Here is a 16,988-nt window from a genome sequence, read left to right as displayed (position 1 = left end):
GTTTGCATGGTTTTTGCTCTATGGCAGGATGCATTATCATCTTGAAAAACGATTTCATCATCCCCAAACATCCTTTCAATTGAGGGGATAAGAAAAGTGTTCAAAATATCAACATAAACTTGGGCATTTATTGAAGATGTAATAACAGCCATCTCCCCAGTGCCTTTACCTGACATGCAGTCCCATATAATCAATGACTGTGAAAATGTGCATGTTCTTCAGGCAGTTATCTTTATAAATGTCATTTCAATAGCACCAAACAAAATTTCCAGCATCATCTCAGATGCAAATTCGCGATTCATCACTGAATATGACTTCCATCCTGTCATCCACAGTCCACGATTGCTTTTCCTTAGCCCCTTGTAACCTTGTTCTTTTCTGTTTAGGTGTTAATGATGGCTTTCGTTTAGCTTTTCTGTATGTAAATTCCATTTCCTTTAGGCGGTTTCATACAGTTGCATCACAGATGTTGACTCCAGTTTCCACCCATTTGTTCCTCATTTGTTTTGTTGTGCATTTCCTGTTTTGGAGACATGTAGCTTTAAGTTTCCGGTCTTGACACTTTGATGTTTTCCTTGGTCTACCAGTATGTTTGCCTTTAACAACCTTCCCATGTTGTTTGTATTTGGTCCAGATTTTAGACACAGCTGACTGTGAACAACCAACATCTTTTGCAACGTTACATGATGATTTACCCTCTTTTAAGAGTTTGATAATCCTCTCCTTTGTTTCAATTGACATCTCTCGTGTTGGAGCCATGATTCATGTAAGTCCACTTGGTGCAACAGCTCTCCAAGGTTTGATCACTCATTTTTAGATGCAGACTAACGAGCAGATCTAATTTGATGCAGGTGTTATTTTCAGGTATGAAAATTTACAGGGTGATTCCATAATTTTTTCCTCAGAATTGTGAGATTCCATAATTTTTTCCCTATGCTTGGTTAAAAAAGTAACCATTACTGACTACCACATTTTTGTTCTTGATTTCTTTTAGTGTTTCTGAAAGCCAGAAAGTTGCCATTTTAAATTACTTTAGTTTTGTGCCATGTCTGTGATCTGCTTTTTTTTTCTACAAAATTAAATAACTGAATGAACATCCTCCAAGGCCGGTGATTCCATAATTTTTGCCGGGGATTGTAGTATCTTGCTTTCTGGCTTAGTAGCAAAAGCGGCATCTTCCAGAATTTGGAGAAATTTAGATGAGATGGATAGTTGGGATAGCGGCTGAGAGGCAGAGAGAGGTATGGGGACGAATATTGCTCCTCACTATACTCTGCAGGATGAGCTCTGATTATCAGTGGGCAATATACTTCTTCATACTCTGTTACTTACCTGACAAAGGACACAGCTCAAGAAACCCTGCTGCAGGGAGGGAAGGAGTGCAAACTGTGCAATTGCCCAAAGCCCCCATCAGTAAAGGACCTCCATACTTTGGCAGTGGTGTTCAGCTGCCCGGGAAAGTAAGTGAGAGGGAATGAGAATGTAAATGAGAATGAGTTGCTTTACAATGACAAAAGGAGGAACAAAAAGCAGCATCCAAGCAGGTGGTAGAAGAGGAAAGTGCCCACTTACACTGGAGGAGCACAATGGCATGCACACAGTGTGGGTAATCCATGGCTATTGTCCTGTCTGTGGCCCCAGCTCTCTGCACTAATACAACCCAAAATATAGTGACCAAGTGGCTTCAGGCTGCACTTGCAGCGCCCCAGAGACCTGGTCGTTGCAGTATGGCACTCTGCCACTAAGGAGAGTAGCGGTACGTCTGATGGCACTAAAGAGTTCTCCTGACCAGGTATCACCAGAACACATTACACTTCACACTCCGGCCACTAGGGGGAGAAAAAGGCTTTATTTATTGGGCCACTCCTCACACTGGTAAAACTAGGGGCTGGGGAGGAAGTTAGTCAGTAGCTGACTGGGTTGGAACTGGGCAACATCCCGTGGCAGGGGGTGTTGCAGGGAGAAGACACAGGGGGGTCCCTGTCAGGCGTGGGAACCTGGCAGGTGCCTAGCGAACAGAACAGAACGTAACGGAACCGCACCTGCACACCTTGCGGCGGTATCCTAAGAGAGAGACAAGAAGGGAAGAATATTGTGGAACAGTGTAAATGAGATCAGCACAAAGGAGAACCAGTAAGAGTCATGCCGAGAGAGACAGGCAACATCTTACTGAGGCGTGTAGTCGGTGGCCGGATCACCGTAGGAGTAACTGACTTCAGGCCTTACTTCAAATTCCGCTGGACAGTTGATTATAGGTTGGCTGTCTACCTTCTACACCTACGAAGACATAGGGGGCAACATTGGGAGAGGGGCATCTCTAGGGTCCCGGAAGACCTCCAAGCCTTCCCGTCAAACGGGTGGCATCCTAGCCAAAATATACCTGGGGGACGTTAGAAACTAGCAACATCTGGAACCAAAGAACGAGAGAGAGAGAGAAAGCTGTAGAGAACGAAGGAGAACAGCAGTTGTGAGGACTATTCCAAATGCTCAGCAGGGTAGGACTACAACACACAGGCGCTATTGGTAGGCAACGATTTCCATCTGCAAGGGAAACTCTGGATGTGCCCATCGGACCGGCCGGTCTCTGATAGCCCGGTTGAACGTGCTCTGGACTGAGTATATTGAAGCCTTCAGTAAAAAGGTAAAGAGACTGCAACCTTGTGTCCTCGTTATTGCCTGCACCTCACACCATCACCATCCACCTTACTGGGAAGCCCTGGGGATATACTTCACCTGTGTGAAGGTAAACCATCCAGCTGCCATTCCATCACCCCAGCGGACCCCACAGCAGCGTCGGTCACCCTGACCGAACACCACAGGTGGCGTTACGAACCCCTGACAGACTGTACTACCACCTTCATTGGACGCCCCTTAGCAGGGTCACGACCGGGTCCAGCCACCGTGACAACTGCTGAACCGAAGGAGAAGGGACCGGTACCGAGTGACTTGTGGCCCTGTGTCTGGGGGCGCTCCACACTCGCTTTGGGTAAGCAAGAAATATCAGTCAATAGCAGACAAAGTGCTCAATGTGCAAATTTTAAGGTGGACAATTGGAGCGCCCCCAGACACAGGGCCACAAGTTCTCGGTACCGGGCCTCTCTGATTCGGTTCTGAGGCTGTCACGGTGGCTAGACCAGGTCCGCAACCCTGCTAAGGGGCGTCCAATAAAGGTGGTACAGTCTGTCAGGGATTCGTGACGCCACCTGTGGTGTTCGGTCAGGGTGACCAACGCTGCTATGGGGTCCGCTGGGGTGATGGAATGGCAGCTGGATGGTATACCTTCCCACAGGTGAAGTATGTCCCCAGGACTTCCCAGCAAGGTGGATGGTGATGGTGTGAGGTGAAGTCAATAACGAGGACACAAGGTTGCAATCTCTTTACCTCTTTACTGAAGACTTCAGGATCCTCAATCCAGAGCACGTTTAACAGGGCTATCTGAGACCGGCCGGTCCGAAGGCACATCCAGAGTTCCCTTTGCAGGTGGAAATCAGTGCCTACCACTAGCGCCTGTGTGTTGTAGTGCTACCCTGCTGAGCATTCGGAATAGTCCTCACAACTGCTGTTCTCATACGTTCGTTCGTTCTTTCTAATTCTCTCTCGCTTGTTCCAGATGTTACTAGTTTCTCGTCCCCCAGTATGTTATGGCTAGGATGCACCCGTATGACGGGAAGGCTCGGAGCTCTTCCGGGACCCTAGAGACGCCCCTCTCCACGCGTTGCCCCCTATGTCTTTGTAGGAAATTTAAGGTAGACAGCCAACCTATAATTAACTGTCCTGTGGAGTTTGAAGTAAGGCCTAGAGTCAGTTACTTCCGCGGTGTTCTGGCCACCGGCTACGCGCCTCAGTAGGATGTTGCCTCGGTCTCTCGGCACGACTCCTACTGGCTCTCCTTTGTGCTTGATCTCGTTTCTCACTGTTCCACAATATCCTTTGCTTCGTGTCTCTTTCTTAGGATACCGCCGTGGGGGACCCCCCTGTGTCTTCTCCCTGCAACACCCCCTGCCACGGGATGTTGCCTGAATCCAACCCAGTCAGCTTCTGACTAACTTCCTATCCAACCCCTAGTTTTACCAGTGTGAGGAGTGGCCCAATAAATAAAGCCTTTTGCTCCCCCTAGTGGCCGGATTATGAAGTGTAATGTGTGCTGGTGATACCTGGTCAGTAGAATTCCTTCACTGCCATCAGACGTACCATCACTCCCCTTAGTGGCAGAGTGTCATACTGCAACGACCAGATCTCTGGGGCACTGCACAATCATACTGTATGGGGGATGTGGAGGTAACTTTATACTGTGTGGAGGGACTGTGATTGGACCATTATGCTGTAAGTGATCATTTTACTGTGGTGGAATCATCTTATTCTGAAGGTGGAGAAATGTGGTAACGTAATTTTGTCTGGGAGCATTTTGGGGGGCATCATAATCTTATGTGGGCCATGGAAGGGCTATCGTGCTATGGAGTCTGGGAATTTGTATAATACTCTATGGGTGCCACTGCCCTGGAAAGGGTGTCACACTTTTGGAGTGTCATTAAAGGGGTTTCATACTTTAGTGGTGCCCTGGAAGGAGTATGATAGTGGGTAGAAATGAGAGAATATTTTCTAAAATATGAGCTCACCAACCTCGCAGTGTCTTATGCTCTCTACCTGCGTAGTGTAGTGCATGGTCTGTCACTCTCTATCTTCCCTCCTTGTGTAGCGTTGGGTCTCTCACTCTCTACCTGCCCTCCATGGGTATTGTGGAGTCTGCCACTCTCTTTTCTCCCTCCTCTTGTGGGGTCTGTGACTCTCTACCTGTCCTCCATGTGTAGTGCGGGTCTGTCACTCTCTACCTGTCCGTTCTCGATGTGTATGTAAGGCGGTGGCGGGGAACCTCACATGCCTCCTCTCCCCTGGACACTGTCCACACGATTACCTGTGGCACCTCATTGTTATTAATGGGTAGTGTAATGAATATGTATTGTGATATCTTGTATCTGACATGTACTGTGTATATGTTTAAGATTAGATACAGATTGGGAAAATTGTGGTAAATTTCTGTGCTGCTGAATCACTAGAATACCAAAATTATTAGTACATGTGGCTTTATTATTCTACACGTTTCAGAGTTCAAGACTCCTTCATCAGGAATATATATATTCTATGTGTATATATCTATTCTACCTTTTCTATTCTAACCTGTCACGCTGTGATTCACCGAATGCCGCACATGAATTAACAGCTTTTATTCTCTCTTTTACCGTATGTTTCCGACTTTTTCCGATTTTAAGAAAAATGCTTGTGTTACCGATCACGAATCCGAATGTACCATATTCGTGCCGAATTTATGTTTGGCGATCGTTTTCCGAACATATTCGCTCATCTCTAGTCCCGAGTATCCCCTTGTAAGCTCCCCTCTACACAGTATGATGCTCTTATATACACAGTATAATGCCCCCTCACTGTATAGTACCAACCACACAGTATACTGATCCCTTAGTAGCCCCCAAACTGTGTGGCTCTAACACTGTATGATGGCCCCTGCACTGTAATCTCTGGACTGTATGATGGCCTCCTTGATTGCCTCCATATAGTATTATTCACCTGATAGTCCTCAATATAATATAATGCACTCCCCATATGCCTCCATATAGTTTAATGCATTCCCCATATGCATACTCTATATTGTAAAATGCACCCCCATAGGAAAACTCTATATAATAAAATGCATCCCCATAGGCCTCTATAGTACTGTATAATGCAGTCTCCATAGGCCGACTCTGTGCAGTATAATGCACCCCCATAAGCAGCTCTATAATGTATAATGCTCCACCCATAGGCAGACTCTATATTGTATAATGTACCCCCATAGACCTCTGTAGCCTGATGCACCTCCCATAAGTAGATTCTATAGTATAATGCACCCCCATAGGCCTCTATAGTGTAATGCAGTCCCCATAGGAAGACTCTGTATAGTATAATACAACCCTCATAGGCAGATTCAATATTGTATAATGCATCCCCCATAGGCAGACTCTATAGTATAATGAACCCCCATAGTCAGACTATCAAGAGCCCTGCTGCAGACTTACAGCAGGAGTCTGTGTATGTGGTACAGAAGGACACAGAGAGAGTAAGGAGAGCTGTGGTAAACTTACCTGCCAGAGCGCAAGACCTGAAACACCAGACGCCGAGTGGCAGCAGTGACCGGCGGAATCGGAGAGTAGTCTGAACATGCCAAAGTCAAGCCAGGAAGTCGATGAAGTGCCAAAAGGGTGAGACGTAAGCATAGTCGGGACGTAGCAAAAAGGTCGGGGAGCTGAAGATAGCGGTGCAGTACAAACGAGGCAGACAGGAGGGAAGTTAGAGTACCAAACCAAAGGTAAGAGCCAGAAACAGACAATTAGCACAGAGTAACAAGGCAAAGCACAGAACGAGAAAACAGACCGAGTCATACACAAGAAAGCAAATGGACTAAACAGTATACAAGCACACCAGGGGGTCAGACACACAGCCAAGACAGATGTATCACTGACAAGGATCCCCAGATGAAGGTGGGTAAATATAACCCTCCCCAAACAAGAAGGAAGCTATAGAAATTTATCCTGAGAGGACAGGGAAGGAACCCTGTCCACAACCATGACACAGACTTTATATAGTATAATGTACTTCTCGTAGGCCTCCATGCAGTATAATGCACTCTCCATAAGCAGACTATATACACTGTAATGCACCCCCCATAGGAAGACTCTACATAGTAACATAGTAACATAGTTAGTAAGGCCGAAAAAAGACATTTGTCCATCCAGTTCAGCCTATATTCCATCATAATAAATCCCCAGATCTACGTCCTTCTACAGGACCTAATAATTGTATGATACAATATTGTTCTGCTCCAGGAAGACATCCAGGCCTCTCTTGAACCCCTCGACTGAGTTTGCCATCACCACCTCCTCAGGCAAGCAATTCCAGATTCTCACTGCCCTAACAGTAAAGAATCCTCTTCTATGTTGGTGGAAAAACCTTCTCTCCTCCAGACGCAAAGAATGCCCCCTTGTGCCCGTCACCTTCCTTGGTATAAACAGATCCTCAGCGAGATATTTGTATTGTCCCCTTATATACTTATACATGGTTATTAGATTGCCCCTCAGTCGTCTTTTTTCTAGACTAAATAATCCTAATTTCGCTAATCTATCTGGGTATTGTAGTTCTCCCATCCCCTTTATTAATTTTGTTGCCCTCCTTTGTACTCTCTCTAGTTCCATTATATCCTTCCTGAGCACCGGTGCCCAAAATTGGACACAGTACTCCATGTGCGGTCTAACTAGGGATTTGTACAGAGGCAGTATAATGCTATCATCCTGTGTATCCAGACCTCTGGATACATTATATAGTATAATGCACCCCCATAGGTAGACTCTATAGTATAATGCACTTTCCATAGGCAGACTCTATAATATAATGCACCCCCCATTGTCAGACTATGCATTGTATAATACACCCCCATAGGCTTCTATATAGTATAATGCACTCTCCATATGCAGACTCTATAGTATAATACAACCCCATGGGCAGACTACATATTGCCCTGCTCCCCCTTATTGACAGCGGTGCTGTGTATGATGTGATGTGTATGCTGAATGATGTCCTGCATCTTGTGTACATATTTTGTCATTGCCTATGCAATGTATGTAGTAATGTAAGTAATGTACAGTACAGGATGTGTAGTATGGGATAAGCATTTTAAGCATAATATGTTTAGCGCATAGAGATGTTGTACATTGTTAGTATGAAGCTTTATTCTGCCCACTACAGATAGTTGGGAGAGACAGGGAAGATACAGATAATGTCTGGTAATATCCCAGTGGGAGGGGCTAGTGTCAGGGAAAGCAGCTTACTTCCGGAATAGAGTTATTTAGAAGTTGGAGCACAACAAGTGCACAGTGCTGCCAAAGGGTGATCCACAGCTAGAATAAGAAGGGAGCTGACAGAAGAGACAGAGTGGCCTTCCACCTTAGAGGGGTCTTTGGATAGGGCAACGTGTCACAAGCAACCCTGAGCTTGATAAACTCTGGAGGTATGCACATAAAGAGGACTGAGACTGTGGGACTAGTGAGGGTCCCGAGCGGTGGATCCAGGGAGTCCATAGTGATAGGAGATGGAGCCACTGAGCCGGTGTAGAGAAACCTGCTGAACTGCACTGTGGCGACAAGCTAGGCTGTGATGAAGTAGGGCAAAGGACTGTGGCGCTGGAGCAGACTACAGTGGAAGGACAATGTCTGTGCAAAGGCTCCTTGCTGTAAAGACTGTATACCCACTATCCCTTGTACATAACCCTCATCCAGTTCAGTAAAGTTCTGATGTTTGCACGGAAGTCTCCTCTACTAATCCATGGAAGTCATGGTCCTGGCCAGCCAATACCATCTGCTAAAGACGGCTTGCACGGTCACAAGGCCCAGATAACACTAACAGCACATCGGTCATGACTACTGCTCTCAGCACTTCACAATTGTGCCACCCCTCCCATGTAGTATGATGGTTGCACCCCCCCTCTTCCATGTAGTATGGTGATTGTGCCCCCACTCTCCCATGTGGCATGATGGTCATGTCCCCCCATGTAGTATGATGGTTGTGCACCCCCCTCTTCCATGTAGTATGATGATTGTGCACCCCCTCTTCCAAGTGGCATGATGGTTGTGTCCCCCCATGTAGTATGATGGTTGTGCCCCCACTCTCCCATGTAGTATAATGGTTGTGCACCCCCTCTTCCATGTAGTATGATAGTTGTCCACCCCCTCTTCCATGAAGTATGATGGTTTACACCCCCTCTTCCATGTAGTATGATGGTTTACACCCCCTCTTCCATGTAGTATAATGGTTGTGCACCCCCTCTTCCAAGTGGCATGATGGTTGTGTCCCCCCATGTAGTATGATGGTTGTGCCCCCACTCTCCCATGTAGTATAATGGTTGTGCACCCCCTCTTCCATGTAGTATGATAGTTGTCCACCCCCTCTTCCATGAAGTATGATGGTTTACACCCCCTCTTCCATGTAGTATGATGGTTTACACCCCCTCTTCCATGTAGTATAATGGTTGTGCACCCTCTCTTCCATGTAGTATGATGGTTGTGCCCCTCTCTTCCATGTAGTATAATGGTTGTGCACCCCCTCTTCCATGTAGTATGATGGTTGTGCCCCCTTGTTCCATGTAGTATGATGGTTATGCCCTCCCCATGTAGTATGATGAGTCCCCCCATGTAGTATGATTTTTCCCCTCCCCCATATAGTATATTATATTTAGATATTGTATGGGTAATGCAGCATTCACATATTCATGTGTCACGGTCTGCCTCCTGACCTGAGAGTGACAGTCTCCAGGACTGTCAAGCTCAAGTGAGGAGATCTTCGTACAGTTCATGCATCATATTTCATGCACAGCATGTGACACATCTACAGTATTTGTGTGAAAGCGCCATTATTTTTGATCCATGACCAATAATGGACTTCTATGATTTTGTTTTTTTGCGCACGTTCTGCAAGAAATACACAAACATATGAATTGCCCTATAGAATTTAATGTGTACATGTTCTATCCATGAAAAATGTCCAATGTCTGAATGAGGTGTTAGTTATAAGAATGTATATAACTAATACATTCCTATATATCTGACATGGACAAGCGGCACTGCCTGAAGCAGCACAGACTTCACTGGTGTGGGAAACAAAGCAACCGAAGCTGCACGGTGAGTCACTCTGTATGGGGACCAGATCTGCTGTATGCTAGGGGACAATTCAACAAGACCAGCATTGCCCAAGGGGCATACGGTACGTCTCTTAATGAACCAGCCAAATATGAAAAGTGGCGTGTGCCTCCTGATGCAGCTAATATTACTCTTGTCAAACTGGAGTAAGTGTTCTGGCATAAGTCGTAACTCACAACCTTTGAAGAACAGAAAAAGGGAGATAGTTGTCACAGCAGATTTTGACCTTGCCCCAGCCACATCCCAAGCCAAGCTCCTTTACCATTTCTTTTTACCCCGTCAGAGGGTCAGTGTCAGTGAGGGACATGGAGCAGATGCACAAGACTGCAGGGCGTAGACCCAAATCCAGGACTGTCCACTGTATCCAGGACGTTGGGACTAGAGATGACGGGACTCCAGTTCATCGTCCAATCGAGTGGTACCTGGCAGCAGGACAGGAAGCCGCATATCTCTTACCTTCCGGGGGCCACGGCACACGTTTTGATTAGCCCTGGCTGGCGCAACATCATCTGTGCATCCTGCTCATCTCTAGTTGGTACTGACGGATTGATTTTTTGTTCATTCACAGTTGGAGCCTCCAGAACGTTCTCATCTTTATGTAGCTTCACTGCATGACATCTGGCATTTTTGTGTCTGGTGTTCCAACATAGTGTAAATATTGTGTCTGCACCAAACTACACAATAAAACACTCTCTGGTTATTGCATTCTTGCTGCAGTTTTTTTTCGCTTTCCACCTTATTCAATGCATTTGTTTTTTGCAGATGGGAAGCAGCGTTTTAATTCTTTTATAGTATAGAAAAACTTTGATTCTACTCTTAAAATAATAACTGCAGGTTTTCACATTCTTCTTTGTAGGTTCCACATAGAAGCCTCCAGAAAAACAAAAGTGTAAAAACCACACAGAACAGCAGTGTGTATAGGCACAGAACAGGATTCCCAGCATTCAGTGCTGCAGAGCTGCTCACTAGGCAGCATGGCTGCTTATAGATATAACTTAAAGGGGTGGTCCAGCACCTAATATGTATTTTATAACTATCTCTCCTTACACCATAACACTTTCCTAAGAGTTTATTGCACAATCTCTAAATGTGTTTTTCACTATACTTTCTGTGACGTTTTGTTTGATAGGAGTCTCAAACATGACGTTGCAGGAAGCTGGGGCTGCACTCACACTTCGCAGTGTCCACTGCCCTTCCTGGAAAAGGACATCGGGGCAGTGCTGCAGTTTCTTCCATCTCTGTCCTCTCGACGTCCTGGATCTTGGGTGTTAGACGCTATGGCTGATGTGAGAATTCTGGCTTCAAAACGTTGCTTTTATAGCATTGTAAACCTACAAATTAAAATACAAAATAGGTAATTATATGGGATATTTCATTACTTAAGACATTGTTAAAAGAGTCAAAAGACATAAAGCTATTGCATTTTTTATCACACAAAAGTCACATTGGGGGATTGAATTATCTCATAAACTAAAACCAATTCAGCAAAAATAATGGGACATTTTAAGTCAGCCTCCTGAAAATATCCCAAATCCATTCAAAAAACCTTAGCACCTGAAATTTTTTTTTTATACTATTGTTATTATTTCAATACTATTATCGTTAAATCTTATTATGGTTAAAAGGGGTTGACTTGTCTAAAATGATAAGTTTGCAGTCATTCTGTGTGCTTTCAGACATATGAATCCTCCAGAACATGCACTGTGCGCTAGGGGGGATTCACTGGTTTCTGAGCCGGAAATAACAGTGATGTATGCGTTATACATACTCCAGACCTGAGCCTATCCAAGAGTATAGAGCGAGACCATGCCCACTAGTCAGCCATGCCCACTGGACGGCCTTGTCACTGGACGAGACGCAGCCTCGCTCAATACAAGTGTATGGAGAGAGGTCACTCCTTCCGGTCCAGTCCCAGAAACTGACAAATCACATCAGCACACAGTGTGTGCTCTAGGGAGATTCATAAGTCTACAGTCACACATAGTGATCTCTGGCTTGTCATTTTGGACCGGACCACCCGTTTAAATCTTATCTCATGGCGGTAATGTTGGAAACGTAGTTCTTGTAGTATATTTTGTTTTCCTCCACGCAGTGTAATATTGGTAATAAAGACCCCAATCTGGGGAAGTGAGTGGGGACAGCATGTGCCTTTGTGCTTTCAAATGCCATAGCTGAAATTTAGTCCCAGTCTGTCCCTGGACTAGAGTTCTATTCCTGGTAATAATCTTATAATGATTACTAAATGGAAATTCATAGAACTCGAAAAGAAAGTTTCACTAAATATAAAACATATTAAAGAAACTTGTGTCATTATTGAGGGACATCTGTACAAGCTATCTAACTGATCACTCCTCAATATTTATTAGAAAGACTGATACGCAGGTACTAATGTTTGCAGCAATGATGTGGCTACGTTGACACGATTGGATGGCCAGATGAAGCACTTGGGAACGGCGAAACGGCTGTTCACTGTCTTTCCCGCATTCTACTCTCTCCTGTTTCGATCTTATGTTTTATCATGTTTTTGATATATTAATGAAGATTACAATCGATATGGGTGAGTACTGTTTCTGCTTTTTTCTTCATGTTGCATTTTTAGGTCTGTATATATATCTGTTCGAAACAAGAATGTTTTCATACACGGGCAGAAAACAGATCTTAAAAAGCATGAAGTTTACTAAAAAGTTGCAGAACTTTTCAATATACAATGATTGTCTTATACATAAAACCTCAAAGTTTTTTTTAAAGGAAACACGTACTGGTCTCACAGAGAAAAAGATGTGATTGAAAGATGAATCTACTCATTTTCCGCGCTGTCTCTCAGCTGAGATGATATGTTGAGAGCTGGCGTCTCCCCAGACCGCTATATCACAGGCCGCTGATAAGCCGCGCATAGGTAATACAGACACTGATCAGGGGGTTTTAAGTAAAGTTATTTGAAGGGAGATGTAATACTTCCCATACTGCTCACAAAATATGGTTAATAGTCTATCTCCGCTATCTCAGCTCCCCCGTGCTTCACGCTAATCTCACTTCACTTATGTTCTTTTTCAATTAATTACAGTCATTTACAAGATGAACATATCCTCTCTCCTGGGGAAATCTGGGTAGAATAATTTGCAAAAGGAGCAAGAAAAGAAAAACCTCTAAATAACACTTGAGTATAGGCAGGCAATTCATCTATCGATCGCCTTATCACAGGCATTTGGCCTTTTAAATCAATTTACAATAGAAAAGAGGAACGCAATACACAGGGCTGGGATTCAGGTTGTGGCACCTTCTCGTCTGCATGTACTTGCACCAGAACATGTTTTGTCACTCAAGTGACCCTAAGAAAAAAAGTTTAGCCAAACCATACAAAAAGGTGACATTTTTTTGTACACCACATCCAAAAAAACAACCTGAATGGCTCTCTTTGCTAAAGGTGATGGAGTTGGTGTGTCAGCAAAACAGAGTTGGAATTTCTTGCTTTGGTTTCCCCAGAAGGGGTAATTAGGTTGCAGAAGATAAGGATATATAAATTACACAAGATCCACCATTCAGAGCAGTTTAAAGGGGTGATGAGGATTCGTCGGTTTCTGAATCGGGACCGGATGGTACAAGTGCATAAATTAGAATATCATCAAAAAGTTAATTTATTTCAGTTCTTCAATACAAAAAGTAAAACTCATATATTATATAGCGTCATTACAGAGTGATCTATTTCAAGTGTTTATTTCTGTTAATGCTGATGATTATGGCTTACAGCCAATGAAAACCCAAAAGTTATTATATCAGTAAATTAGAATACTTTATAACACCAGCTTGAAAAATGATTTTAAAATCCGAAATGTTGGCCTACTGAAATGTAAATGCACTCAATACTTGGTCAGGGCTCGTTTTGCATCAATTACTACATCAATGCGGTGTGGCATGGAGGTGATCCGCCTGTGGCACTGCTGAGGTGTTATGGAAGCCCAGGTTGCTTTGATTGCAGCCTTCAGCTCATCTGCACTGTTGAATCTGGTGTCTCTCATCTTCCTCTTGAGAGTACCCCAAAGATTTTCAGGCGAGTTTGCTGGCCAATTAAGCAGAGTGATACTGCTGTTTTTAGGTGCCAAGTCCTGCTGGAGAATGAAATTTCCATCTCCAAAAAACTTGTCGGCATAGGGAAGCATGAAGTGCTCTAAAATTTCCTGGTAGATGGCTGTGATGACTTTGGTCTTGATAAAACACAGTGGACCTACACCAGCAGATGACATGGCTCCCCAAACCATCACTGATTGTGGAAACTTCACACTAGACCTCAAGCAGCTTGGATTATGTGCCTCTCCACTCTTCCTCAAGACTCAGGGACCTTGATTTCAAATTACATGCAACATTTTCTTTAATCTGAAAACAACACCTTGGGCCACTGAGCAACACAGTCCATTTCAGGTAAGATGCTTCTGGCATTGACTATTGGTCATGAGTGGCTTGACACAAGGAATGCGACACTTGTAGCTCATGTCCTGTATACGTCTGTGTGTGGTGGCTCTTGAAGCAAAGACTCCAGCAGCAGTCCTCTGCTTGTGAATCTGCCCCAAATTTTTGAATAGCCTTTTTTTAACCAATTCATGACGGAGCCCTTTTTCATTTTTGCATTTCTATTTTTCGCTCCCATTCTTCCCAGAGCCATAACTTTTTTATTTTTCCTTCAATATGGCCATGTGATGTTTTTTGTTTTTTTGTGGTACAAGTTATACTTTTGAACAACATAATTGGTTATACCATATCGTGTACTCAAAAACAGGAAAAAAATCCAAGTACAGTGAAATTGCAAAAAAAGTGCAATTCCACAACTGTTTTTTTTTATTTATTTTTACCATGTTCACTAAATGCTAAGAATGACCCGCCATTATGATTATCCAGGTCATTACGAGTTCATATATACCAAACATGTATAGGTTCTTTTTTATTTAAGTGGTGAAAGAAAAATCCAAAGTTTGTTAAAAAAACACAACAAAAAAAACAAAACGATGGAGCACCGCATCATAGGCCCGGGCCCGTACAGAGCGACCAAGCTGTGGAATGAAACAATTGAACTTTTCCGCTCGGGAATGACCCAGAAGAAGCATCGCCTGCACTTTAAAACTTATGATCGGTGTTTCACTGCGACTGAAGCTGTGGATTGGTTGCATGAACTACTCCAGTGTAACCAAAATTTTGGTCCAGAAGTAACTCGAGGTCAGACAATCCAGCTATTAAAGAAGTTCTTGAAGAACCATGTAATTGAGGATGTGAAGGGAAGATGGGGTAAAGAAGACTTTGAGGATAGTAACAGCCTGTACAGGTTTCCGCCAACATCCCCTCTTAAACCATATCCCAAAAGACCTCAGCTAAGAGCGGACCCTCTCCCATTCCCTCGCTGGTCTGACAAAGAGTCTGTGACGTCACACACTTATATTCCTGTGAAACCTCTTGTAATGAATTCTGAGATGTGGTATAAGCGGCACAGTATAGCCATAGGAGAGGTGCCAACCTGTCGGCTGCTATATCGTAAAGAGTTAACCGCAGAAAACATTGAAGAAATATGGAAATCTAGGACACTATTACGTTTACAAAAGATTTTTGGACTTGATTCTCTGGATGAAGTGATGGACATTAAGCAAACAAATGGGAAGCACGTAATGCACAACGTGTACAATGTCAACAAGCAGGGGATCGTGGTGATGGATGACCGATCAAAGGAGCTTCCCCATTGGCTGCTGTCGGCAATGAAATGCCTGGCGAAGTGGCCAAATTGCTCGGAAATGAAGCAGCCAATGTATTTGGGCTTCGAAAGAGATGTATTTAGGACCATCGCTGACTATTACAGCTCTCTACAGGAACCACTTCTGACATTCCCACTGTTTGATGTTTTTGTGAACATACTTGGTCTTCTGCAAAAGCGGACCATAGCTATTGAAGCTCTTCAGGTTTGCTGTCTGCTTCTACCACCGGAAAATCGTAGGAAACTGCAACTGCTAATGAGGATGATGGCGAGGATAGGCCTTAACCGAGAAATGCCACCTCTGTGCGACACTTCTGGGAACCGAGCGCTGATGGTGCAGACCTTTTCTCGCTCTGTCCTTCGCTCTAAAGAGGAGGTGGACCTGGGTGAGCTTCTATCCACAAAGCTGGTAACCTTCATGATGGACAATTGCCAGGAGATTCTGACTGTACCGACATCTTATAAAAACTCTGTGGAAGATTACGTGGCACACCAAAGAAGAGTCCAGATAAAGTATCCAGGAGCCAACATCGACAGTACACTTCATCCATCTTTCATTAAGCCACGGGGTATAACACGTGAGTATGAATATCAGAAGCTGAGCCAACCTCAGGATCTGGGGAAGAGTGCACTGGAAGACCTCATAAATGACAAGTCTGTGTCCTCCAAGGAAAAGAAGAAGAAGCTAAAACAGTTCCAGAGAGCCCACTTTCAAGTCTACAAGGAGCGTTTCCCCACGCCAGCGAGTGAAGCCGCAATATTCCCAGAGAAAACAGGCCTAATACCTCAGCTCTCATTTTTCACTCTAAAGCGGCCTTTCCAGTCATTTCATAGGACACGAAGCTTTCGCATGTAGGAGAAAGCTCTGACTCCACCATGAATCTACGTGACTGTTTACAACACATGATAATGATATTTACGTGCAGCGAGACACGAGATCCGATGACCACTTATCAGTATTCTACACATTCAATAGGTCAGATGGTAACAAAAACTTGCATTTTTTTATGATGCAGACATTTCAAGATTTTTCCCTTTTGAATTGTGGATTTTAATTACGACTACTGAAAATCTAAAATTGTATTATTCTCGGGGAATGTTAAAAAAAAAAAATCGTGTAAATACTTGAATCTCTAATACACTGGATGAATGTAAAATAATGTAGCACTGTATATACATTAAAATATTTTTGTCTTTAAAAAAAAAACAAACAAAAAAAAAAACATTATTTTGCAAGACCTGTTGCGTCTCCATATTTTAGGTTCTGGGGCCAGGTGAGGGCTTATTTTTTGCAAACCGAGCTGACATTTTTAAAGATGCCATTTTGGTGTGTATACACTCTTTTGAACGCCCGTTATTGCAATTTAATGCAATGTTACAGCAACAACAAAAAAACGTAATTCTGGGGTTTTGACTTTTTTTTTGCTACGCCGTTTACCGATTTGATTAATTCTTTTAATAGCTTGATAGATTGGGCGATTCTGAATGCGGCGATACTAAATATGTGTATGCTTGATTTT

At 43.8% G+C, this 16,988-nt stretch overlaps 1 protein-coding gene across 1 annotated transcript; it reads left to right on the top strand.

Moving 5' to 3' along the window:
* Positions 1-14,734: 14,734 nt before the first annotated feature.
* On the top strand, positions 14,735-16,548 carry LOC138664475 (DEP domain-containing protein 1B-like). The gene has a single exon (XM_069751207.1). It carries the CDS (start codon positions 14,735-14,737, stop codon positions 16,322-16,324), a length of 1,590 nt encoding a protein of 529 aa, XP_069607308.1. The 3' UTR covers positions 16,325-16,548.
* Positions 16,549-16,988: the final 440 nt, after the last annotated feature.

The sequence above is a fragment of the Ranitomeya imitator genome, chromosome 2 (genome assembly GCF_032444005.1).
Source record: "Ranitomeya imitator isolate aRanImi1 chromosome 2, aRanImi1.pri, whole genome shotgun sequence".
Classification (NCBI taxonomy): domain Eukaryota; kingdom Metazoa; phylum Chordata; class Amphibia; order Anura; family Dendrobatidae; genus Ranitomeya; species Ranitomeya imitator.
Note: the sequence above shows the minus strand (reverse complement) of the source record. Positions and strands in the feature narration are given on the sequence as shown.

Bases quoted from the DNA above. Each gene is read 5' to 3' on its own strand.
- LOC138664475 (XM_069751207.1), top strand. From the start codon at position 14,735: ATGGAGCACCGCATCATAGGCCCGGGCCCGTACAGAGCGACCAAGCTG.